The 27,701-nt window shown below is 38.5% G+C and overlaps 2 protein-coding genes across 4 annotated transcripts in view; one reads left to right on the top strand and one right to left on the bottom strand.

Annotated features, from left to right (window-relative positions):
• LOC131679213 (protein son of sevenless) overlaps nucleotides 1–13,616 on the bottom strand; it is a 44,662-nt gene extending 31,046 nt beyond the window's left edge. For all 3 annotated transcript variants that reach the window (XM_058959873.1, XM_058959875.1, XM_058959876.1), the window contains exons 1-5: nucleotides 13,460–13,616; nucleotides 11,912–12,394; nucleotides 2,279–2,398; nucleotides 2,071–2,211; nucleotides 1,830–1,994 (exon numbers count right to left, since the gene is read on the bottom strand). In XM_058959873.1, coding sequence (XP_058815856.1) covers nucleotides 1,830–1,994; nucleotides 2,071–2,211; nucleotides 2,279–2,398; nucleotides 11,912–12,010 — 525 coding nt within the window. In that variant the 5' untranslated portion in view covers nucleotides 12,011–12,394; nucleotides 13,460–13,616. The remainder of the gene's footprint in view (nucleotides 1–1,829; nucleotides 1,995–2,070; nucleotides 2,212–2,278; nucleotides 2,399–11,911; nucleotides 12,395–13,459) is intronic.
• Nucleotides 13,617–17,466: 3,850 nt separating this feature from the next.
• LOC131679212 (reticulon-4-interacting protein 1 homolog, mitochondrial) lies at nucleotides 17,467–19,639 on the top strand. Its single transcript, XM_058959872.1, has 4 exons — nucleotides 17,467–17,836; nucleotides 18,174–18,382; nucleotides 18,443–18,777; nucleotides 18,839–19,639. Exons 1-4 carry the CDS (start codon nucleotides 17,575–17,577, stop codon nucleotides 19,215–19,217), a joined length of 1,185 nt encoding a protein of 394 aa, XP_058815855.1. The 5' UTR covers nucleotides 17,467–17,574; the 3' UTR covers nucleotides 19,218–19,639.
• Nucleotides 19,640–27,701: the final 8,062 nt, after the last annotated feature.

Genomic DNA, 27,701 nt, shown 5'->3' with positions numbered 1-27,701 from the left:
TTGCGTATTATGTAGGAGGGTAGCCATGAATAGAAATTCTCGAAGAAATAGTGCATGTTTAAAAGAAGGCAAATTCTTCGTCTAAAATGACAACACATAAACATGTAAAATGATTAATTACACAATAGATATTATTGCTGGTTTAAATATAAGAAAGAACAGGACAATGTGACAACTTAAAGCATATTCAAAAGTAACAAACTGTTACTTCGGGAAATGGTAGGAACTGTTGAAAATCCTGGGTTTAGATATTTTCTGGTGAATTTTATGCAAGAATTCAATACCTTCGGAGAAAACCCATTTCGGAAGACAAAGCATTTACGTTCTATTTTTTTGGGATTGGGTTTCGAGAGAATCTTATAAGAATTGTTCTCCGCGAACGTGTAATCTATCTCATATAGTGTGATCATAATTAATGCAAGCCTAATACATGCGTACGAGAGAAAACTACGGAGTTTAAGTAGATTTACAAAACATTAACTGAGAAAAGTGAAGCATGCTTAAAATTAAGGTAAATGAAAAATGTGATGACAATATAAGAGTTGTTATAAATATAAAAAAGAAGCAAATAAAAAATAACCGAAGCCTACAGATAGCTGTTATTTGCACAGATATTCCGACACAAGGGATTAAAGTTATTCAAAATTTTGTCAAGTTGGTAGTCATTTATTGATTGGTTGTCTACATGAAGATAATCAACTTGATTGAACAGTGTCATTTGTTTTTGGATTACAGTCAACAGTGTAATGGAAATTAGTTCAAAGACACAATTTACCGGTGTTACAGAAACCAGACACACTAGGTAACAATGGGAAACTAATAACACTGAAATCTATGATAGATAGTGAACAAAAGTACAAAATCAAGTGTTTATTGATAGGAACAAAGTAAGAATACAGCCAAAATAGGAATAAAACAAGGGAGATTGAACAAAGTGGCGATACTTAAATCATGTATTTTTTTTCCATTACTTCGATAGAAAAGGTTTATTTCCGAAGAAAATCAAATTTACATACCACCTGCGATTTTTGTTAGTTCAAAATAAATATGTATGTTTTGTTTGTTTTTGGACAGCATGAAAGAACATAAATTATATTTTGCAACACATGTTAATTAGAAAGTAATGGTCATTGATTCATATGTCAAAAAAGAGTTTAACCCAATTAAGATTAAACAAAAATAAACATTAAGCGTAGAGCTCGAGAAACATAAAGCAGATAGCAACACATGTTCTGTAGGGTTGTAGGTTTCTGTTTTGCTTTTTTTTTTCGCTAGGTAGGATTTTTGCTTCATTTTTATATTATTAGCATCCAATGAGAATGTCAAAAAAATTACTCGATCATTTGACAAGCTCGGCAGTGCATGTTGGTATATATAAAAAAATAATATGTCAGTAAGGAGATGAGTTTTTAAATGGAAGTGCTTTAAACGGCACAACTCAGTCGGCAATGGTTATTGATAACTTTAATATTGAACAATTGAATGAAAAAATGTTATCTTCAATTCTAACTATCGACGTAACAATGTATTGAATTTATACAAGATACACGAAATGTGTATAGCTGTACACATGTATTCAATTAAACTCTCTATACGTAAAATTTACTATGCATATCATCTTTAAAAAAATAACTAGTAAAATGCACGTCTCATATATTCATCAGCTTACTACTCTGAACGAAAGCATTGCCCGTATACTAGAACTCATCATTTTCTGGCAACTCGATGACTAATAAACAAAGAAAAAACTTCGAAAATGTGAACAAACCAATAACGTACTCAACACTTAGCGAAAGTTTCGTTAGCATAGCGGTAAAACAATATCAAACCTTGTCAGCGCACATGGCGACTTCGATATCCTCCCGGGATATCTCGATGTGGCGTATGTTCTTGACATAATTTCCTGCTAGCTTCAGTATATCAACGGAAATGTACTCCAACACGCCAACCAGGAACAACGAAACGGAACTGTCGATCTTGTACTGCAGCACCTCCTAGTCGAACAACGAAACGGTTTTAGCACTTTCGTATCTTAATACCCGGTTGACCAACCCAGCCTAAGATTCATACCTTTTGCAACAGTGTATGCACTCGATCAACCGGAAGCACCGGTTTCTTCTTTTTAGACTTGTCTATTGTTTCACTCGCTTCGTCTAGGGCCCATTTGTCGATGGGCGTGGGAAAGGTACGTACAATTCTCTCTTCGACGTCCTACGGTAGTAGATGTGCAAAATAGTTAGATACACAGTTCGGTGTATTCAATAATAGAACGACTTACCAATACAGTTTTTGGAGGTGGCTTTGCACACAGCATCGCTAATAATCGCAGGCATAGGCTTTCGACGTAGAGCAACGCATCCTCGCGGGCTTGCAACGAGGGATGCACTTGCTCTAGGACCTGAAATGTAGAGAGAAATATATTATAAACAAGTGGTAGAGTTAAATTAGTGAAGTGCGGCTGAAATTAAATTCGGAAGGGCAAATTAGAACTTCAAGTATTATTTGGAACTATTCTCCTTCGGCGTAACTATATCTTAAAAAATATTTTTGTTAGCGGGCTTATAAGACTACAACCTACAAACTTAGCAGATCTCGGTTCTTTTCTCGAAACAAAAATCGAGTGTGAAGTGGCGACTGTCTGCAAAGTAAGCACCGATTCTCGGGAGAAGGACACAATTTTGCGCAAATTCGAATTGAAATCCGCGCTTGTCTTGTTCCTATTTACCTCTTCGTCCCCTAGGTTTGAAGCGGATCAATGGACCATAAATAAATATGATAAAAGATGCTAAAAATATTGATCGGATACTTTATTTACTACATCTATGCTATATTTCATCTTGATCTTATAACAGAATTGGATACTACCTTTTCTAGTCGATGTTGGTAGTTTTTGTAGTGCGGACTAGGCAAATATGCTAGAGTAGTAACAGAAATTTTAAGTTCCACAAAAACTACCTCCCCCCTCCCTTCAGTAGATACTTGAGAGATATTCACCTCTACTCTCGGAGACCACCAATCCTCTGAACGACACAATCTGCTCGAACCGAATATTCATTTGAACCATTTGGGTATTCAACTCATGTAAAAGACACCGAAAAAGCGATTCGTTATTTTCAAGAGCTAAGGTATCTGGTCGAACAGAACAATCAACATTCTCCCTCAGTCCTGCACTCGTTTCCTGAAATAGCTTCATAGTTCTCGACCCACGTGTGCCGCCACCCAAGCGCAGTTATCAATTCACTTGTAAGTAGTAACACACATCCACCAACCAGTCATGAAGACGTCCGTATCAACTAGAATGAACCATGCCCTACGCCATACGAAGGTTACCGGCCCAGCACCATCTCGTCCCATCTCAGCAAAAATATACTTGAGATTTTTCTGAACTCTTTGAAAGCCTCATTTAATCGGAGACCACTGATTAAATTGATAACAAGGTATATTCGTCAACATCCTACTCAGACCAAATAATACGTATTCCTCCTGCATATTGAACTCCCCAGGTGGCTTCAGATTAGCACCACCCGGGAGGAACTTGGTCCTATATCCACTGCTCTATCGCCGATGCGATGTGATATCCGAAACAGAAAGTTATTGGGCGATATCTAAAGAGCACACAATCCTATCAAAAGAAGGACTGTTAAGTAATGTCGGTCACGCTTACCGCTCCGTCGTCTATAGTTAGATCAAACATTTTTATAGAAAACAAACTAGCAAATGGAAAAGCGATAAAAAATTTCGAATGGAAAAGAGTTGAAACGAACTGGGACTGCTAAACAATATGTATTTATTATTTTCAACGGCATAAAAATTTCTTCGTGCTGATATGTCTGAGGGAAATTAGTAATTCCTCATTCCACTCAGACAAAACCATGCGTTTTCCCATGCACATTTTATGCCACGTGGAGTCCCCAGGTGGTCAAATAGGCACTAAATGAACATAGAAATTTTTTTTTGCTCAATCCAAAGCAATGTCAGCTCGAGTGGCATCACCGTCTTGCCCTACAATGCTATCAAATCAACGAACAATTAAAATTACACATGATGAATCGCTCAATAAAAATAGGTGATAAGGAGACGCGAACGAAAAAAGCTGTCCACCACCCCATTCCGAAGCGATCAGTTATTGTGTTTGGGCAGGTTATACTTATGATATGAGCAGAAATTGCACTATTTCCGAAAAACCTGCAAAATGAGTGTATTAAGTTGGTGATAGTCGTGGACCGTATCTTTATGACGAAGATGAAGTTCGAATCTTAGGATTTCACTTCCACCACCAGCGGCAAGGACTAAAGATAACTTGATAGCTGGCTTGAGCTTGGGAAATGAGTTACAATCTCATCAATGACCTTCGAAGAGTCTAATTGTTATGGTAAAATTGGCGCACGATTGTGCAGCGTCACCGGTTCCAAATGTTAGACACAAATGTAACTGAACCATGCATGAAAACTCAACAAACGAAGAATGCCGCATTGGAGATAACCAGAGGGCAAAAATGTTGAGAATGTGAGGAATGAACTGGGAACAGGTATCGGGAATAGTCAAATGGGTTTAAGAAACGTCACATGCCTGCTTGCAGTTTTGTGGCGTGCCACTTCTTAAAACTCAGCTATCTGCGTATGGACCAGATATTTTTGCAATGATCTGTTATTTATCAACAAGGAGTCTGATCATGCGTACTCCTACAACGCATACGATTACGTGAAACAAAACAAATTTGCTAGAACTGCATTTCTTGTTTATTTCCCCAACTGTACTGTGATGATGTAATAACCGTTCAAACTGGAAATTAATTTATCGTTCAGAGAACCCGACATGTAGTATTGCGCCATTTTTATACAACATCCGGAAGAGCCCAAACACGTTGTTTTAAAATTAACAAGAGCGATTCAGAAAAGCTCACGGTTTGCGAAAAAATAATCCATTTCGTAAAATTCGCTATCCAGAGAAAAAAGCCAATAATACTTTGACCGTGGCTAAAATATTTTAAATAAGGAGATATCTCGGGGACGCCTCCTGTTATTAGTCGCCTCTTACGACGTGGTAACAGGTACCCGGTGGGCCTATTCTTTGCACAAATACTTCGTGAGCTTTCAGCATGCCGGATAACACACAACTACCTAACAGCATCTCAAAAATTATCTACTGAAAAAGTTGATCGAGAAGCACAACAGTATAATGACCGTAAACTCCGTAGTGCGTGCAAAATTGGAATTCCCTGACAGTGGCTCGCCTTAAAATGAGATGAATGTCGAAAAAACCGACTCACCGGCTCAAGGTACATCCATGCTCGACTACCGGGCCCTAGGTGATCTTCTGCCGGACTAACGACAAAAAGTGTTTGAATTTATCGCGGATATTTCGAGCTCTGGCAGAGAGATATTCGGCCGTGACAAAACTATCGATAATTCGCTCTGATATGTTTCGGGTGCAGGCCCATTACGAAGGAGTACAGAGTATATGCACCAGCAAATCGGTTTGAAGCCTGCGGTGTCGTCTCCGATTCGAGTTTTAGTCGCAGCTGACAGAAAGAGGACATATGTCAACTCAGACTATTCTCGGGTGACCGTCGCTGGATCTACTGTACACAACTACCTCCTCTTTCACAAGGTTCGTCTACCTATTTGTCTTATTGTGCCGCGGGTCTACTGATTGCAAACAACTGAGACACAGAAACATTTCCTCTCAAAAAAGAAGAAAAATTTCCTCTCTAAGCTTCGTTGTAAAGGCCAAAAGGTTCTCTTCAAGGTCCTCCAACAATAACTACTCGGGAAAGTACTGGGGCAAAACCGAAGGAAGTAGCTCCCAGTCTCAGAAACTTGAGTTCAGACAAGCCCATCACTTCCCAGGACATGCTGGTTTAGGAAACTTCTCTGGCATTGTGGACCGTATTTTCACAGCTTTGAATATTTCTGACCTTCTTAAAAGAATCTTGATAAGCTTGGATCGCAGTAAAAACATTCTTGATGCAGTTCTTTGCAAAATGGCACCTCCTTTCGACGATTGTATTCTTCGATGGCAAATTCATCGATCTAGGTCACGGATCGCTGTTCTACCCTTGAATTGCAGAAGCATTATCCCGAAAATCAATCTATTTTTTTTTTCGAGAGTTGTCCTACTGGAGCTGTAGAGCTAGGTTCTCGGAAGAACTCCCCGTCAGAATCACATACTACAATTTGCTGATGAGACAGGCAATGTCGCCCACTAAAACACTGCTTTAAGCCAATTGTAGCGGACCGTGATTGTGAATGTGATATTCATTGTACGGTTCAGGTATGTGCGGGCGTAGGGACTCGCGATCGCGTGTATCATCGCGAAGAGATCGAGCATTTGTACGTTAACGTGTTCGATCGCGTGTGCGTTTGTATGTCGCGTGTGCTAACGTGTATGTAACTTTGCGTGTATAAATTCTATTTTATAACCGTGTGTCTTACGCATATTCTTGGATGTTGCATGTTCTTGGATAATCGCGCGGACCGCGAATCTAATACTTTATTTTTGGTGTACTAAAATAAAGTATTAGATAAAAGCTAAAGGAAAGTGAGATCTTCCATATCACTAGCGTTCCCGGTGATGTCGCCATGGAACGTGTTTTCTAGTAGATATGGGCTTAATTTTTTGATTGCTCCTACTGAATGTATGGACCTAAGTTTGTAAGACCTAAGTTTGCTTTTGATAGAATATCGTCGTAGTGAAGTTTGAAGGTCATTTCACGATACAGAGTGACGCCAAGATCCCTAATGTGCTCTATCCGCGTTAAAGAGCTTCCGCAAACTTGATAATCATACGCGATTGGCGGACTTTTCCTATGAAAGGAAATCACGCTGCATTTTGCGATACTTAAGCACATAAAGTTCTTTTTGCACCATTCCTCGAACAAATGCAGCATACCCTGTAGCTCCAAGCAGTCAGATAGGCACTTGATGATTTTAAGAAATTTCGCATCATCCGCATAAAAGAAACGACAATCCGACGGAAGCAGCAAAGAGAGATCGTTTATAAATAACGAGAACAGTAACGGGTCGAGGTTACTACCTTGTGGAACTCCGGACTGGGATGAGAAGATTTCCGATGTTGTCGAACCTATTTGAACCTGTACACAGCGGTTCGTCAAGTACGACCTGAACCAAGCAACGGCCATTGCTGAGAAGCCAAGTAATTCCAATTTTTTAAGAAGAATTCCATGATCCACGCGGTCGAATGCTGCCTTAAGGTCCATATATGCGGCATCAATTTGCCATCCGGAATCCATGTTTCGTATGCAGTTCGTGGTAAACTGCATAAGATTAGTCGTTACGGAGCCTTTTGGAAAAAAAAGCCATGCTGTTCACTGTCTATGTAAATCTTGCAGCAGGCGAACAGAGTGTCGTTTACGATTACTTCAAAAAGCTTTGAGCAGGCACATAGAGAAGTAATTCCTCGATAATTGGAAACATTACGTTTATCTCCCATTTTTAAAAATTGGGAACAGGTGGGAAAACTTCCAGCGTGCAGGGAACTCACTTTGTTGAGCCGAGAGGTTAACCAGCCTAGCCAGCGGGCTACAAAGAGCAACTGCACAGCGCTTCAGCACAGACGACGGGCCAGCAGTAGACGATAGTTTCAATTTTTGCATGGCAGCTACTACCATGTCGTCTGTTATACGCGGAATGCTGAAATCAAACACATCACACGGCATCCTGCACGTTGCTTCTTCTATCTGGATCGGAGTGGCGGAACGATCATGGAATACATGTTTAAAGTGCATTGCCAAAAGATTGCACTTCTCGGTTTGGTGCAAGTAGTTATATTTTCTAAAAACATGGAGCATGGCAGCCCCGTTTTTTTTCTTTTGAAATTGACAAACGACCAAAAAAGTTTGGGGTTCCGACGATGGTTCTATTCAGTGCGCTTGACATGACGATTGTACAGGAAGTGATTGTAGCGGCGATACTGGTTGCTTGTGGCGTTCAATTGTCTTTTAAAATACAGCGACCGGGAACTGCAGTACTTTCGCAGGACAGCTAATCGCGCTCGCTTGAGAGCGCGTAATCTTGGATTTGACCACTGTGGTTTCTGCGGGGCAGTTTAGGTGGAACGGAACGGGAAACAGCATACTCCACAGCGGCACTGAAGCACTCCACAGCTTTATAAATACTGTAAATTATAGAGAACGGGAGTATGAGGACTAAATCGTGCTGATATCGAACCCAACAAATTCACGTGTTCATTGATACACACCGTATCAAATTTTCGGTCGGGAGGCAACTATATAACGCCAATACTGAGTGCGTTTTGCGGTATGTCAACAACGACCCACAACTGTTCGAGCGTATTGCAAATGGTTGCGGGATCCATGTAAGCGTTAAGTTTAGTCGATACTGCTATTAAAACACCCCCGCCGTGAGTCTTGAGGCTGTTTAAGGGGGACCGATCATTCCCAAAAACGATGTATTGATGTCCAAACAGTTGTGCGGAAAATATTTGAGCATTTAGCCAGGTTTCCGTTAGGACGCTTATGTCGTACTCAGCTTCCGAAACGGCCAAGAAGAATGCGTCTATTTTAGTTCTTAGGTCGCGTACGTTTTGGTAGTAAACACGGATACTAGTGGAGGGCTCTCCTGGATCGGGAGGCACAGGGGCTTCCTCAATGCTTGTTTTCGGGTCCAGCTGGTCCGTTATATCATTCGCGCTAGTTTGCGAAACAGTATTATCCATAGAGCGTGTTGTAAAACTATCCTCAAGGCTACGGGCTGCGGACTGATCAGCAGCATCGAGTGAAGCGTTGAAGCAGCGGGCGGTGTCGTCGTCTGAAAGGGGAGCATGCTGCAACACGGAGTGAATGAGTGTTGGGGTCGTGTACAAAATGTTACAATACTCGCCTGTGACTGGAACCCGAGGGTTCCCACCATCCATGATAGAACGCATAGATCCAACGCTACACACAGCTAGTGATGTCCTCCGACTCCTTTCGGTGTTATAGCTGCTGGTTCACAAAAGGAGATTTGCGAAATTTTGGAAAAGGATATTCCTCGAATTAACGAAACAAAATCCCTTCAGGCCAAGTCGAAGGATCCAGTGCGGCAGTTTTCAATTCAAGATCCAAACCAATTTGAATAATTTGATTATTAAATTAATTTAATTAGTCTATGCATGATGACGAAGTCGACCGATAAATAGACACACATTAACTTCCACTGTTAGCCCCGTCCACGAATACCGCCATCAAATTGTGGAACAATGTTTTCAAACGCGACACACAGTCAATCCACTTGGACCCGCCAGTCGGCCACGTCAGCGCGCACAGACTAGTAGTTGAGCGTTGGTATGCGCAGGTGCTGAGTATGAAAAAACATAGAACATATAAAAGGCGCATAAGCCCTCTCGGTCTCCTCGATGTACCACTATCGAGGCGTATTGCAATAACCATCTTAAAGCAATTGTCTGTCAGAGGTTCTGTAGCACTGATGCACGCAATATGCTTGATGATGCTTGCAATACCGTCAAACCCCTCAGCGTTGGGGAGGGGGAGGGATACAGAAATGCTGTTATGCAATTAATCTGGTTTTACGGATCGTTATAACAGTATTTTTATAGCATGATATACGATGATACGTAGAAGGTTTTCCCAGTTTGGCCCGAGGACCGAATATTTTAAATGTTCCCGGATAGTGTATAAATGCTCATTCAACTCGTAAGTAAGCTTTACGAAGTCATTTGTATCAAATCATCAGCAGAAAATCATAACATCAGTATCCAATAAGCCAACTCTCTTTGACACAGCGCAACAACCAGTGCCAATCAAATCGTCTATCGCACCCACACTACTGCTTGTTGGAGGGAAACGATACAAGAGCACACACCAGTGCATACTTCAGTGTATACACTGCAGTGCACTCTGAAACGCGCGCAGTGGTGAATTTATCTGATCACGCCTAACGCCATATAATGGGACCATACACTAATTACGTAAGGGCGTATGGGGGGAGGGGGAGTTTCAAAATATCTTACAAATTCTTATCTGAGGGGGAGGGAGAGTTTGTTCTTTCTTACGTAATATCATAAAAAACTATGAAAATGAAATCAATAAGAAAAATATTCTTTACACAAGAAATATTTATTATTTGTGCCATGAACATTTTCTATATCAAAAAAAATTAGCACATATTGTACATCATGGCCAAGGAAGGGTGGACCTGGAATTGAAGTGTTTTGCAACAGCAGGATATGATTGTTTAATTAATTATGTAATTTTGTTTATTGTTGCCATCGTGAGGAGCGTCTTAATTGTCGATGGTGTTAGAGCAGTTACACAAATTTCTTGACGCTTGGTGGCACATTGTTCTGTTCGGGAACTGGGTCACAGTATGCCTTACAAGTTAAGAAGTGCTGATACTCTTCGTGTTGATGGTCCAATATCCTTCTATTCATACTTTTTGCTCAAACCGGTATTCGGAAAATGTTCTGTCATGCGATTGTGACAGATCTTGTGGGCCGAATATTTCCAGAGTGTGAACTGTATTTTACTTCAAGAAAATACGAAGATGTCGGAGCTATGCATACTATAATCGTCACAGTTGGAGCTCCGAATAAATTCATACCAGAACAGGTTATAAATTCTTTTGAGCTCTGCATCACAAGAAAATAGATTCAAAGTAAGTGGAATATAGCGAAGCAGATTATATGGACCAGACTGGCTTTTCTAAATATCACCCAATAGTTGTTCTACTAGGATGCAAATAAAATTACTACAGATGAATGCAGTTAAATTTTGTCATGAATTTTCTTGAAATAATTCTGTAAGTATCGTTATCGCTATCTTATTTAATGAATTAACAATATGATTTTTTAATTACGAAAATCATGATAAGATCTTATGTAGGGGGAGGGGGAGTTCATCAAAATCTTACGAATTCTTATCTGGGGGGGGGGGGGAGTTGGAGGTTGGAATGTTCTAAAAATGCCTTACGTAATTAGTGTACGGTCTCTAACTTAAAAGCCAAGAGAGCGCGGTTCTCTCGCACTAAACCACCTCTTCGCCGGCGCACATTTTTATACGTGTGTCGCGGGTCATTGAATTGAAACCGGCTAGAAACTTTAAACCGGGACCCTTATTAGAAGTATTCCATTCCAAAAATATTCCGCTTCAAAAAGAAAAGTTTTGGTTCTACATTCTGTTGCGGGTTTAAATCTTCCTTTTCAACAGACTTCCCAGTGGATTTTTATGTTGTTTTTTATAGAAAACCCCCAGTGTGGTTCGCATTGCATTGATGTTGCATTTTGAAGCAGAAGAGCAGGGTACTGGAAGTGTTTCAATCCCATTCTGTTCATTAATGCAATCCACCGCCACGGTATTTTTCAATAAAACACAACACTTATGAGGCTAGTGCTACGATAACCTTTAAGGGTCGATTTTTTCAACCGTGCTTAACTGCTAAACCAGGTTTACCCGTGCGTTAACCTGGTTTAAAAATTATGCGTGGGTGAAGAAATGCGACCTGACAATCCTCAATTGGTTTAAAAACAAACATTGTTGAAGCCCACCATAGCCACTTCAAAATGAAGGTGCGACTTCTGTGCACATGAAAAAATTATGGTTGAAACAAAATAATGACGCAAAATATTTACCTGACCAAGGATGAATCATATAAATGCAACGACTTTTATATTTCGTTTGGGTGTCAACACTCAACTGTCGATAGCATTGCAAGTACGACCGGATATATAACAAAGGTAGCAAGGTGAGAACGAGAAAGACGGAAGTGTTTTCCTACAAATCAATACAGAACAAAACTCTCGGCACTTGTAGGAACCTTGTTCTACTTAGATATGTACCAAGTGTATGTTACCATCAGTGGGCGGATAAGTGATGCTTTCGCCTATTACTGTCTACTTATCTATATTATGTTTTGGAATCATTGCAAAATCTCACCTTTCTCAGGGATGTTATGAAAACTCCTTTCCATTTGGCTGCATTTTCCGCTTTCTCAAAGTCGTAATCTGTCGCATCCGTGATGCTCTTAACGAACATATTACAGACAGCAGTTTGTACTCCTGATTTTTTCGTTGTTATCTTGGTTCGGGGAGGAGCTCCTTAAAACAAAACCACTCAGTCGTCGTCGTTAGTGCAGATGTTTAGCAGCAGCGGCGACAGAAGGCAAACACAAATACATCCCACGACGACGACTAGCAACCGAAAGGAACAATGGAGGGTTCCTCCAAGCAGCTTCTTCGCTTAACATTCCACTTTTTAGACGTTTGTATCAACAACACTTCACGACGGATAGCACATTTTGATCGCTGTTTTAATCGCAATCTTCCATTCTGATCTTCAACACTTTAAACTTAAATTTCCACTGACGTGCAGTTCCACAGTCGGCTTGCCTGTTGACATTTCATTCACTTAGAATTGGCACTGAGGGGGTTATAGACTGGAATATTTTTAACACAATCTTCGGAAAACTTTCCATCCATTTTATACTCATTGCTGGGTCATTTGCATTATACAATAGATTATTTCTTGACCTTATGTAAAGTGTAACTAACAGGCCCTCGAATAATTAATAAATTACAATTCTGATCCAAGTATTTTATTATTTTGTAGTCGAATTGGGATTAAAATACACGAAGTTTGGAAGGCGAAACAAGCAATGTTGGAGTAGATGAACAAGAAATGTCTAATTTGATGTATAATTCTGACTTTTACAAACAATAAAAATGTTTAGAAGGCATCAGTGTCAAATTGTGCAAATAAATAATTCCTACGAATGCTTTAGTTGGTAGCTCTTTGTTTATAATAAATAGTATTAGATTATAGACACCTAATCTGTTTATGTTACGAAATTCTACAGAAAAACTTAAGCGAGATTGCAATCTATATCGATTTGCCTAATAAACCATAGGTAATATGCAAGCAAAGTCGATGTTTCATTTGTCGTAACGTAATTAAACTTGGAATTAAATTTCGACTGCTATGGATGCATAATTTAATAGAATGCATAGAGATCAAAACTGTTGTCAAAACCAGTTCCATAACTTTATGTTGCACTACTCAACTACAGACGGCACTTTACGCTCGTTTTGCCAATGTATTCTGTCCATCTCAACTCTAGTGCTAGTGCAGTTGGAATGTATTCCATCTCTACTCCAAGAACAGTGATAGCGCAAATCGCAATAAACTGATTCGTGCAAACATTGCCGTTGGCAATACAAATTACTTAAAAAGTTTCGATCTTCGCCACAATGATCAGTCCCAACATGCAATGAATTTCCTTCAGAAATATCAAAGGCTCTTCCTAAATAGAAAAAAAAACACAAATTTTCGCCTTCTTCTTCTGCGCACTCTGTTCTGCTTCTTGTGCCCTGCTATGCGAGATCCAACCCGAGATGGGTGACAGATTTTCTATGTTCAAAAAGGCTGCAAGGTCGAGGATTTTTCTCGTTCTTCGAAGTTGCAACAGATTCACCGAATTACACTTACACGGGATCGTTCGAGACAGAGGTCTTTTTCGCGAAAATTACACAAACATTTTGTTTCTAAACTCGACAACATTTAGCGACGACCGAACTCTCCATCTTTTAATTTTTTCTTGCTGCTGCTTATGCTCTTGATATCTACTACGACTACTACTGCTGCTGCTGTAGTTTGAGAGTCGTTTGAGTGCGCAGATCGCATTGTCTCGCTCGCTCTAACGTGGATGGAGATTGCATGCATAAAAATAACACTCTTTTTTGACAGCCGCACACTTTACATGTCAGATTCTGAACGCAACATAACAGTCGATCCAAAACTAGGCGTTAATTTTATGCTGTGCAAGTGTTGGAAGCTTTTTGGAATAATTCTTATAAGAAAGGATCAAGCTTTGGCTTTCAAAAAATGTATAGCACGCAGAAAAAAAAATCAGTACGAATAAATAAATTTTGGTTTAAATCATCAATTTTCCTGTTTGATATAGTGACAAATAAATTTCAGGTTTGATTCAATCAATACTGTTGCTTCAAATTACCAACAAATTCATTTGTTCACGCAGAAAAAGAATAGTAAAAATTAACAAATTTTGGTTTTAAATAACAATTTTCCCGTTTGATATAGTGACAAACAAGATTCAGGTTTGATTCAATCAATACTGTTGGTTGAAATTACCAATAAATTCATTTGTTGGCCTTTCAATAGTTTCAACAAATATTTTGTTTGAAACAACAAAATCATGATAAGTTTAACCGAACAAACAAGATCAAAGAAACAAAAACAAATCTTTTGTATTAACCAAAGGAGAGAACAACTCAAATTTACTTGAAATTAAACAAGGATTCTGTTAGTTTTTAACAAAAGCAACAGTTAGATCTAACAAATTTTATTTTGATTCAACAATGTTTCTATTTAAAATGTAAACAGAAGTATTTGTTGAACTAAACCAAATACATGCTTTCGAAAAACGCCCATTTAAGTTTGAAGCAGTCATTCACCACGTTTTAGATTCAACTAAACGTTTTGTTGATTCAAAAAGGCCTGATTCTTCTGCGTGATGATTGAATATGATAGAATGAAGACTTTTCTTTCAATAGGTCCAATCTGCAAAAGAGAGCCTCCCTTTGTTTACTTTCTCTTTCACGATTTACTCGGTCACCTTTCTGATTTCCCTTCAACTGTTTGCATAATAAGCTAGTAAAATCTTTGGTCTTTCGAAACATACTGATAAATGTTTAAAAAGTTTTATGGTTTTGCAGTAAAAATCGATTGAGAAAGTGAAAAAAGAGGGCTCTCATTTGCAGATTGGACCTAAGGAAAAAAGTCTAAAGATACTATCTAGTGGGACGAGTGGAACTCGTTATTTTAAGAGTATTGAGATTTCTGACAGCTTATTTACAACCACAGAAGCAATGTATCGCCAAAGGATTTTGGTTTATTTGCCTCTCGAAATACCTAACCTTAACCGGTTTTTGCAGTGCAAAATGTTTTGTTTTCCTCACGAAATAATTCGGAACCGTTCCTTTTTTAACGGGAATAGAAAGGCTTATTGACCTTTCTATTCCCGTTGAAAAAGAAAAGGCGCTGAATTATTTCCTGATGAAAACAAACCAATTTCCTTTGACTTGAGTTTGCATCTGATGTTGTAAATGAGTTGTCAGAAATCTTAATATTCAAATGGAGTATACAAACCTAAAAACTTTTCGTTCCGAAAACAAGTTAAATAGTTTAGTTTAATTATGGCTTGGAATTTAATTTGGACAAAGATGCAATCTCGAATAACAACAGTTTTCGACGCAGAACAACATATATGGTGTTTGGTTGATCGATAAAAATCTCTTCACTGAGGATGGTAATTAATAGTTAAACACCACACGAATATTTTAAAATACAAATGTCAGTTAACTTGATACTGTTTAGTATGGTTTAACATTTCAATGTTCTGGTAAAAGTCACATGATTTTATAGTAAAATGAACCATGTGCGTCTACGATGGACATAGTATGTCTTCTTATTTTTGTATACGGGGTGGATGAAGTAAAAGCGGATGTGAGGGTGGTCCAAAGGGAGAGGAATGAAGGAGTGGGGTGTGAGGGCAAGGGGGGGGTACTGAGTGGCGACACAATACTCAACCGCAAATGTTGCCTTTCATTTGAGACTTGGTTTGAGAACATCAGTTCAGTCATCACCGAAGAACCGATGTGACTTAAATTGTGGAATATGCCCGGAATTCGGGACTTCCGGAATCGGCGATGGTGGACAATATATCCAAAGAATGTTTAATTGGAAATCAGTGATCTAGACGTGCGAATCGAAGTAATTTTGTGACCATTTCAATAGTTTTTAGCATCTGCGGTGTTACGATTGTACAGATTTATGAAAAATTCCAGTGTAACCTTCCTAACCAAAAAATAACTCCGGAGCCACGAGTCAGAACCGAATGAAATTCAGCAGCAATCAATGACATTACTGTTCCTTCCATGTGAAATCTAGTTTGTAAAAATCGGTAGAGAATTCGCTGGGTAATAGGTGTGATATTAGCTTAGGAACTTGGCGAGTTCCCCGGAGGCATGATGAACCGTCATAGGTGGCCAATTTGGTAAAGCTGCTTTGGTTTATCATTAGTGATCCAGACCCGTAAATTAAAGTAATGTTGAACCCATTTCCATATGTTTTACGTCATTTGGACATCATAGTTGTACCAGTTTATATGAGAATTTGCTGTGTAACCGCACTCTTCAACCCGTAACTCCGGAACAGGAAGTCGGACCAGCTAAAAATTCAATGGCAGCTTATGGGAGAGTTATGCCTTTCAGATGAAACTAAGTTTGTGAAAATGAACCGATCTCTGAGAAAATTGTGAGTTTAAATGACACACACACATATACACACATACATACACACACAGACATTTGCCGATCTCGACGAACTGAATCGAATGGTATATAACACACGGCCCTCCGGGCCTCAGTTGAAAAATCGATTTTTTAGTGATTGCATAGCCTTTCTTTATATGACAAAGGCAAAACATGTCGTGTCATGTTTGAATATATTTTAAAATACCACATGAAATGCGTTTCTATGGTTTCAATGATCAAAATAAAAGTTTTATTTCCAAACTTAGTTTATGTTGGTTGTTTTTTTTTGCTAAGAAGAACGGAAAACTCTTATTTTCACAAACATATATTTTCTGTGTGTTGTTGCGTTTTCTGGTAGCGTGTTTATTTAGTGCCTTATGAAATGGTAGCGACGATTAGAGAAAGCAATACTCATTGTTGGCATCACTTAACTTGGCAACATATCGATCGTGAACCGACAAATGGGCGAAACTAACAAATATACACAAACAGAGATTTGATTAATATCTGAAAGAGGAGTAAAAATACTTTATAAAAAATATAAAAACTCATTTATAAATATTTCACACTTCATGAAAATCAATAAAATACAAAACGGCGGATCCGACTTTCGACTGTAAACAAAAAGCCAGGCGGGTTACGCCTCTGCATTTCTAAGGTAGTGTATACAGGCGAAATTGACAGCATCATTGTTTACAAGGTCCGTAAACAGAATCGCCCTAAACAAAAACTAAGTGCTTGTTACGCCCAGGGGGAATAACAAATTTTCCCCTCCAGCGAGCACGGCGAAAGCCACATTTGATTTTTGTTTTTTGGCGACACTGCAGGGCGAAATTGAGAGTCGTCAAAACAAGAGGGCGACTCAAAAATGGCCTAATCAACATTTCATAACAACACTCGGCGAAATAATCTGTTTTCAATTTTATCAACGAAAACGTTATTATATAAAACATTTTAGTTATGCTTCCGAAAACTAGTATTGTTTCAAAGTGTTTCAATACATTTGAAGGCGCAGTATGCAAACACTGTTAAAATACGATTTAATTTTCTGAACCGAATTTTCAAAGCTATTTTTCTCGATTCGATATCATTGCGACTTCGGCCATTTGGTCGATTCATGATCGATATTTCTGTTACAGAATACAAACGTCAAAACCTTCAATCTCTATATGTTGATTGTTTACGAACCTGTTCAGTACCTAAAGTGTTAAACCTAATATTTCTGCACGGCATCTGCTCGAACAAAGACAAATTGTTAAATTGCTAGAAATGTACTCAAAATCTCACTTCCGCTTAGTTGCACTACAACTATTCAGTTACCGTTCGTTGTCAACCGTTTCCGGAGTGCCATCATGTAATAGAAAGATTCGTCCGATTAGTAAAATGTGTGGCTGGCAGATACATTCCTATGGGAGCCTTGATGAAGTCGGATTCAGCAGCAGTTTGAAAATGCCAACGCTTACTTCCCCAAACCAGCTGCTAGTCAAAATCACGGCTTCTTCCGTTAATCCGATTGATGTAGCAATGATAAGTAAGCAAAATTACATTATTACAAATCAAAAGAATATTTGAATCATATGTCGTGTACTTTCACTAATTCGTCGCGTGACATCGTATAAATCATCATGACAACACCTCCAGGGTCCAAGTTCAATATAGCACCTATATGTTGGGTCAACTTTTCTCAATACAGTCAGAAAATGATAAAAATAAAATATTTGAGGTGATAAAGTTTCAAAGAAATTTATTTTTGACGATATTTCGAATTAAAATTTTTTTTTACCATTTACAATATTTAGATACATAATGTGATCAAGCGAAGATAAATTAACACAACTTACATTTTCGTTTCTTATCGCATTACTCAGAGGGTTACGGAGCATCGGTACTTAATGCAATGAGGTGTAACCACATTGAATTCCCTATCACCGTGGGGCGCGACTTTTGCGGAGAAATCGTACAAAAAGGCCTAGGCGTATCTAGTCGAGACTTGGATATAGGCGACGAAGTTTGGGGTGTAGTTCCTGTGCACCAACAGGGATGCCATGCTGAATATGTTGTAGTCGACCGGTATTGCGTAAGTAATTTAAATGGTTTCGTCTCTGTAACAATAGAAATGTAATGCGTTCGCTTTTAGCTTTCGAAAAAGCCGGAGAACCTTAGCAAAATCGATGCAAGTGCCGTACTATATGCAGGACTGACGGCATGGTCCGGACTTTACATCTCTGGTCATTTGGGCGGTGTACTGGGAGCAATTTCTCCCGTGGGAGGCGGTCGTGGTAAAAAGGTACTTGTATTAGGATCTGCAGGAGGCGTAGGGACACTAGCCGTTCAAATGCTGTTGGCTGAAGGAGTGGAGGTGTATGCCACGTGCTCGTCAGATGCCGTTGAATCTGTTCAAAATTTGGGTGTACCTTACGTGTTTGATTATAACGATCCAGAACACGTGCAAAATTTGGCGAACGCGGGCAGGTGATTTCGATAACATAAATTAAACATAAGCACCGTAGAAATAAAATTTATTGTTTTTTAGATTTGACATAATTCTGGATTGCGCAGGAAAGGGAACAGAATATGCCACAGAGATTCCTTGGAAATTTGAGCAATACATCACCTTTAACTCACCTGTACTTAAAAATATTGACGATAATGGTTTCGCCACCGGGATGTACCAAAATGCAATGAGTATCGTTCGTAACAATGTTGCTGCGGCCAACGCGCAGAAGGGACTTGTAAAGTGGGGTTATTTCGTACCGGCACCACAGGGTGTTGCATATCTACAAAAACTTGTAGAAACCGGAAAACTGTTACCTATTATTGAGAAGATATTTTCGTTTGAACAAACGCTAGAAGCATACGCACGTGTTGAAGCAAAACATTTGCGTGGAAAAATTGTGATAAACTACAATTAAGATGTCGAATTAGCATACTTTTAGCAACTGAATGGATACTTTTTGTATGAATAAAGCAAATTGATTAAAAGCTATTTTTTGGATCATCAGCCTTATTCTGCAATACGGCCAATCGCTTTTTCGAACGAATGTGTTCACAGTACAAAATTAAAACACATTTTAATAAAAAAAAATTGAAAAATCAACATTACATCCAAGTGCACCCATATCTCAGAGAAAGAAACCAGTGCTGACTTAATAAAATTCTCTGCTATTATGGACAGTATTTTTACATCTTTGAATATTTCTGACCCTCTTAAGAGCATCCTGATAATCTTTCTCCCCACAGTACAAGCATTCTTAACGCAGTTGACTACAAAATGGCCCTTCCTTTCAGTGATTCTATCCTTCGGTGGCTATTTCATCGCACAAGGTCACGGATTTGATCACTGTTCTACAGTGGAAATAGATATTAACTTGCACGACTTCAATATTATTTTCTTGGATTGAGAAGTTTACTTTGGGCGATCGAAAAGTGTTATTCTTTAAATCGAATCGACCTCCCCTCGACAGCAGTTATTGAGGTTGTCGCTTGCTAAACTAGAATTAAAGGCAAAGACCGGCCGTGGTGGGACAAAAAGTGCTCAAACGTATATATAGCAAAGGCCACCTAGCCACCATAGAAATGCCACCATAAGGCCACTCGCTAGCTATCGACAGTACGCGACGTTAGAAACGTGAATGAAGAGTTTGATGAAAACCAAGAAACGTAGTTACTGGCGCCGATTCGATGACGGATAAGCGAGAGAAACATCGATGCGCTCTTTTTGAGGCACGACCCTGCGTATGCGAAACCAAAACAGTACTAACGAGCGCGGAACATTCAAACCGTTGGATATTCGATTTCGCTATGAGGCTTGTCCGGACCGTGCCGAGTGATGTCACGATAGCGCGGACGAAACATCTTTTTCGATGGTGGAATTCTCACTAGCTCTCTTATCATGTAAAAATAAAGCCCCAGAGTCAGACAGTATGAAATTGAACATGTTGAAGAATCTGCCAGACTCTGCCAAAAGACGCTTGTTGAACTTGTTTAACTTTGCATGGTGATATTGACGACATCCCACTTTGTGTTCATCTCTTCCTCACATTTGATCTCGTTGGGATGTGTCCGTACTGCAGGCACAAATCCCCGACTATGTACGGGGAACGTGCCATTTGAGCCAATATATTCTGACTGAATGCTGCATAATTGTCCAGTATATTTCGATGGGCCTTAGTTCCGGTGCTTTGGGGGGGGGAGAGGGGGGGCGTTGTTCGCGTCCTTGGGTACGAAAGTGACCCCGTTGGCCTCGTACCAGTCCAGGACAACATTTGAATAGTGGCACGAAGATAGATCCGGCCGGCAGATCGGTAGGCCCAAGTGTCGCTTCAACAGAGGAAGCAGATGCTTCTGTAGAAAGACCTTGAGGTAGATCTCCCCGTTTACAGTTCCTGTAGTCATGAACGGAGAACTCCGTGTGCCACGTAAGTAGATCGCTTGTCAAACGCTTAGCATACTTTGAAAGTTTCTGCTTCCTTACTTCCTCCGAAACATCAAACTTGTGCAGGACGGTGAAGCACAGTAGCCCCGGAAACTGCCGGAAGCCCGCCTTAACGTAAGTCTCAGCATCCATGATGAGACAATGAGGCTTCGTCAGCACCTGGGTGTACAGTTTAAGGGCCCGTGATTGCTAAATTCAATCATCTCGTTAAAACGCCCAACGGTATTACTGCTTATAAAAATATCTCCAAATAACCCCCTTAATGTTAATAAAATTTAATAACTACCTCTAGTATATCGAACGGTATTCCTAGTTTCAAGATGGTTGAAAAATTGTTTCTCTTAGTTTAATATAATTGGTTGCTTCAATAATCTCTTACTAAAAATGTCAAATTTAGTTACTAATAAGAATAGCTCTACTTGACTTCTCTAATCTCAATAGAATTATATTGTACCCTCTTTTATGTCGATATGTACTCCCAGCTTTACGATAGCTGTAAAATTCTCTTAGTTTCATTATTAAAAATATTTCAATGTCCCCTAGTTTTATTAAATTTCAAATGTAAAACCAAGAAATTGGCACCTTAAAGCTAACGTGAACATGTCTTATCAAATAAACGACCTGAATAAAAAAAACCTACTTTGAATGACATACATGCTAGCTAACTTCATAAGCGCGTAGTTTGTTATTATTCTAATGACTAGAAAAAAGCAAATATGTCTATTAGGGACCATCCATGAATGCATTTATGAATGAGCATAATGCATTTATGGATGTAGCATTTTTTGAGTGATTGTTAACACCCCCTCCCCCATCGTAGCATTTCGTCACAAACTTCTAAATACCCCCCCCCCCCCCTCACCGGTAAAAAAAAATTCAAAATTCTAATCTTTAAACTAACCTTTAAACAAGCTACGTAGCATGACATGACCCCCTACCCCCTGTCGTCACATATCATCACAAAATACAAAACTCCCCCCTCCCCCATATAATGCTACGTCATTTATGGATGGTCCCTTACGAAGATAAGAGGAATGATTTGAAATTAATTTAGTAATTTAAAACATCCAATTAGGGGTGGGCGTAGCGTATTTGGTAAATCGATTGCCTTGTACGTAGCGCACCTGGATTCGAATCCCGACCCCGCACATAGGGTTGAAAATTTTTCATGCGAGATTTTTCTAACCCGATGCAGCGATTGACGTTAAGGTTACAACCTCTATAATCGAAATAAAAAAATCCAATTTGAAAATTTAGAAGATGCAGGACCTTTAGTAGTGAGTCTAGGGGTGACATTTCGCATCTCGAAACGAAAAGTTTTTTTGTATACAAGCTTACATGTGGTCCCAGCTATTGTCGCTGCTTTCGGCATGGACGCAGAAATCCAATGGAGCACTACTGTCCTTCTGTACACGGAAAAATAAAACAACCCACAGAATAGGTTCTTTTGACTTAAATTTAGGTACTTTTGAATTTTGCATCGCTTTCACACTTATTAGTATTGTCAAAAACAAAGCGAGAGATTCGACTCAGTCGAGGTCTTCCTTGAAATAAGGTACTTTTGAGTTGTTTGAGGTATACTCAAAATTAGATAGATTCAACTTAAATTTAAGTATATTTAACTCAAGGTTGAGTATAAAAAACCTATCAATGAGTTGTGATTTTTGCCGTGTTACTGAGTTACTTTTTTCTTGTTCCCTGGACATGTTTAGTTTTTGTTATGATTCTTGTTCATGATTTAGAAATGCACAACCTACAGTCAAACGATATTCATGATTTTAGGAGCTGATTTTGTCATTTTTCGATTACAATCGGTTTTTTACTCGGAGTAACGTGACAATATGAACTAGATTATAAAAGTATGACTGATTCGCGGTACCTTGTTCTGTGAACTATATCACGAACACGATTTGTGATGCTCAGCGCAGTTTTTGTTTTCTGTCCAGATATCACACTGAATCTTATCAAATGATTAACAATATTCGAGGTCCTAATAGTTTTCTTATATCTACTGCTCGTACCTATTACTGGTTAGTGCACGGAACAAAAATGATTCCATGACTACTCCATCATTTTGTGAAATAGTTCACCTGAAAACTTCATTACCATGTTGCATGAAATTGAAAATGATTAGGGATATCTACTAAATATCACCAGCACGCAAAATAGATCGTAAATCATGTACTAGGAATCATGAACCAGTTCACGAATACATGGACAACATTTAAAGATTTTGTGAACAATTTCACGAGCACAGATATCGGGTCGTGACTAATATATTAGGAATCTTAAACTTGTTCATGAATACATGAATAATATTTTATGATTTTGAGAACTATTTCACGAGCACGGATATTGGATCGTGACTAATATATTAGGAATCATGAATTAGTTCACGAGGATTGAATAGATTCATGATGAAATTCCGAGTTTCGTGCAATAGTTCACCAGAAAATAGATTTAGTAATGGCATGGCGGAAACCATTACTGAAGTTCGTAAAACAAAAACTAATATTTCCACTAAAATGCGTTATACGGGCGTTGTTGAAGGGAAATTGAACATAATTATAAAACACATGATTTTTGTTGACGACCCTGTTTTCAAAACGTAAATACGCGATTGTTTTAGAATTCATGGCACCCGAGCAGCACCACTTGTTGATTAGCAGTTTCTACAACAAAACTTGTAGAAAAGAAGCGTACATAAACCATTATTCAACTGATTTAGCAACTGAAAAAGCGCACCAGCAAAAGTGTATGGTTATGCAACAAACCGCGGCCATTACATGTTGCAAGTGTTGCTTGGGCACTTTATCTACGATTTTGAGAACAATTTTTTCCGTGTAGGTTGGGTTTGTCCGGGGATATTAAACAGTATCATCAACCTCCTAATGGTCAACAGCCTTCCTCGCATATTGTAGAATCACTTTTGACAAATGTTGTATGCCATTTATTAAAACTACCAAATTGGCTGAGATCAAATTAAAGACACGTTGAATCTTATCTTAAAGGCTGTTGCACTTACAATCCGAACACTTTACTAATTTTGCAGCAATACCTCTAGTGGTCGGATTGTAAAGTTCTAGTCGCTATTTATATGGAAATTACGCGTACTTCTGTGGTGAAAGTTTCGTTTTGATACGATCAGTAGAAAGTTGCGCTGAAGACGAGAACAAAAAATTTATCCTGCACACACTTTTGTCAAAAACCCGTTTCTACAGGCTGCCGGACAAAAGTTTTATACAGTACGAGGTACCCAACAAATTCAATCTGGTTTTAGCCGACAAATTTGCCCACAAATTTATGATCTCGAAAGAAATTTGTAGCTGCGGACTTAAAGTCAAGCTCTTTCAATGATGAACTCGAAGCTGCATAAGCAAGAATGCCTGGAGAAATGTATACTAGCTTTCATTAATGCTCACAAAGACCCAATGAAGTTCTGGCTTGATGTAGCAAGCTGCCACTACAGCCGGAATGTGCTACAGTGGTATCGTGACAATGAAGTTGATTTCGTCCCTAAGGATAGTAATTCACCAACCAAAGCTGAAGATAAAGAAAACTGGAAGGACGACTCCGGACACTAAAAATAACTCGATGTTGGTAGAAAATGCTGCGGAGGTGGGCAGGCTAGTGTCGGGTTTTCGACATGATTGTGCAGGATTAATATATTTGTCTAGTTTTCCATCTTACACTACTTTCTTAATGTTGCATAAATCGAAACACATGTGTTTTCCAAACAAATCGATACCACAGAATTATAAATACGACCGCATTTGGTTGCTATGAGTCGCGAAAGATTAGTATATAAGTAACTTTATTGACGAAATGCACTGAAAAGTGGCATAGTATAGTTGGTAAGTCGATTCACTTATACGCAGCTCACCTGGGATTGATTACCAACACCGCACATATAGGGTTACAGAAGTGATTAATTAAAATGATGATTGAAAAGTTTCATTCATTCGGAATTAAGTTGACCTGACCAACTTTGTCCTGATTTGAAACTAATGTGAGGAACATTAGAGGTGAAATAAAAGACGCATTCCCAAATTTTCCAAATTCAGGACAAAAATAAGGTCCTTTAAAATAAGGACGGTTTATGTTCTTGGAACAATCTTAATCTCACAGAAATAGAGCAACTCATAGTATCCATTTATAAATATTGAAAATACAACAGACCACGTTATTCGGAAAATGGAATTTATTATGTACACACTATGTTTCGCTGGGATTTACATACGCTCTGCTAAATTTACAGTGCTCCAGCCCCTACTGCGTAGGACTCGAACGTTGCAAATTGTACACTTTAAACTGTTACAGTACGAAGTTCAAATAAATATTTATCCCAAGGTATTTTTGCAGTTTCCTATAGGTTTCAGATGGGTGCAAGAACTTCTCTATGACTTGTGCTTCAACGACCAGTAACGCGATGCAATTGCTAACGAATGCAGTGACCTGGTCGTTTCTGACATCAGTAACAGTTTATTCTTCAATCACAGTGCCCTATCAGTTGGTTACGTCCTCCCCATGTGATGTTATATGGACATCTAGAAGTCACATTGAACTTGTACATGAGATGGTAATTATAAAAAAAACAAGTGCACTTTTGCCGTTATCACTTTCCTTGCGCATGCTAGTATTTTGTTTGAGTACGGAAATATAAAACAATTTCATTTGATCTTTGATCGGTATTATACGTATGAAACTTGTTTCCAAATAAAAAAAGATGAAAGGATAATGTCTGTGACATAACTGAAGTGTAAATGGACTGTTAATTCAAATCTAATGATAATTAACGGAAACACTTTTGATTGAGAAATTTACAAGTTGTTACACGGTGTCTTTTTTAAAAAATTTGCGCAAAAAAAATCAGCATCTCTGAAATTTCAGGATATGAAAGAATGGGCTTTCTTTCCCCTTTCATTTAAAACCAACATCAAAATAATCCGTCGGGGGGTACAGCGCAACTTTTTTTTCGTGAAAACATAGATTTTATAATGGAACTACACAGAAAAAAATATTTTGTAATTTTAAGTTTATTTTCATGCACATATTTGGAGCATGAATATAAATGTAAAATTAAGTTTTGCCACAAATACACACGACTTGTCGTGCTTTCTTCAACGAATTTTATTATAATTTTACACGTGGATTGAAAATTACAGTTTCTTTAAACGGAAAACCAATGCAGTTCAATGTATTTTTACTCGAGTACTGCTGTAAAATGAATGACATGTAATATTACACGAATGAAAGTGTAAAATTGTATGCTGTTTGATGCTCCAATTGATTTTACCGTAATTTTCAATCAAATGTTTGATTCAATCTTCGTATGTTTACATTCGTATTGATTTACATGTCGTTTAAATTTCATTATTTTTTGGTGTGTAGTTCATATTTCTGCCCCTAGATGGAGCTTTAGACATTCGAACAACACTAAAAGTGAGAATCTGATAGATAATTTAATTTTCTACAACTTTGCTAACAACTAAAAACCAATTTGAAATTATCCGGAAAAGTTATTTAATAGTTTAACGAAGTCTAAGTCTAAATTAGTTTCACAGGAGACGTAGTGGTTTGTAAGTCAATTCACACGCACTTTTTTGCCAAATAGGTGTTTAGTTGAACAGTGCAGTCAGCGGAATTGAGAGCTTGGAATGTCTCATCTTTTAGCTGAAAATTATAATTCCAGATTCTACCTGATATAGGGCACCATTAATATTATTGGAATGAGAAGTCTTAGCTAAGTGTTGACCATACTAGTTTGGATTTTCATATTGTTTTCCAAGATTCCTCCCGAAGAAACAGTTTTTTCAATGATGTATGGACTTCTATGTATATAAGGTTTTTCTTGTACTCAAGTCGTATTTTGTTTTCAAAAGTAATACATTTCGCATGATCTAGGATCAATTTAGTAACGATTTCTCGCATAATTGATAGGAAATGGCCGTAATACTTTGCGGAAAAACTTCAAATAAATCGTTTCACGGTAACCACTAATTTGGACAGTTACTGCTGTGGTTTGCGTTCAATTAGAAACGGTGTGTCCCAACATTTCGTCTTGAACGGAATTATAATTGCTGACTTAAATGATCATAACCTAAATTATGCGACGTATGGTCCTTTCTAAAACAGAAATGTAAGCAAACCCTTGTAACCAAGCAATACCTTCCGATGAATGGTAGTTCCTTCGAATCTATCGGTAAAGATTACAAACTTGAACCAATTGCACAAATAGTTTTCTGTCTCTAGCTCCAAAAAACGGAGACATAATTTGTGTTCCTGAGTAAAACCCAAGTCAAGGACGATGGCCTGCAAGAAAAGGAGTTCATTTTAAACTAATGAGAACTAATGAAATCGAAATATTTGGTTTGGCTTAGCAACCCGCATAAATGTGTACCCTATACCAACCATTGCATCAAACGTTTCAATACCATTTTCAATATAGTTCGTTCAACAATAGAATAACCATTGCCTGGTATAATATCGAACATAACAAGTGTCGTTTTTCCACACTCGACAATACAAACAATGGGTTGTTAAGAACGGTCACCATACCAAAATGTGCTGTTTTCCACATACATTTTGACAACATACCATTCAAGAACCATACAGAATATGGCGACATGAATATTTTAGATCTAGCGATGCATAAAATTTTCGGTGGAGAAAAAAAGGTCTTCATGTTCACATTTCAATTCTATTGATTGATGAAATTTCATGTTGTTACTCGCCATCTTCTGAAGAACACTTAGCGGTAAGCTTGAATCTAGTTGGTACCGCCACACGGTACTATCCTTGATTTTAGGCCTGAGTTTAGTCCGGCCTAAGACGTTAGTACCTGTCATTGCAGAAATGGCTGCATCCTGAAGCCAAATGAAAACAGTGTAAAAGGCCGCCATGTTCCTCTTGCATACATCTCAATAATTTGAATCAACTTTTCGAATTTTATGTGCAATAT

Source organism: Topomyia yanbarensis, chromosome 2 (assembly GCF_030247195.1).
Source record: "Topomyia yanbarensis strain Yona2022 chromosome 2, ASM3024719v1, whole genome shotgun sequence".
Classification (NCBI taxonomy): Eukaryota; Metazoa; Arthropoda; class Insecta; order Diptera; family Culicidae; genus Topomyia; species Topomyia yanbarensis.
Note: the sequence above shows the minus strand (reverse complement) of the source record. Positions and strands in the feature narration are given on the sequence as shown.

Bases quoted from the DNA above. Each gene is read 5' to 3' on its own strand.
- LOC131679212 (XM_058959872.1), top strand. From the start codon at position 17,575: ATGTACTCAAAATCTCACTTCCGCTTAGTTGCACTACAACTATTCAGT. The intron at 17,837-18,173 runs GTAAGCAAAATT...CGCATTACTCAG, and splicing joins GATTGATGTAGCAATGATAA to AGGGTTACGGAGCATCGGTA. The intron at 18,778-18,838 runs GTGATTTCGATA...ATTGTTTTTTAG, and splicing joins AATTTGGCGAACGCGGGCAG to ATTTGACATAATTCTGGATT.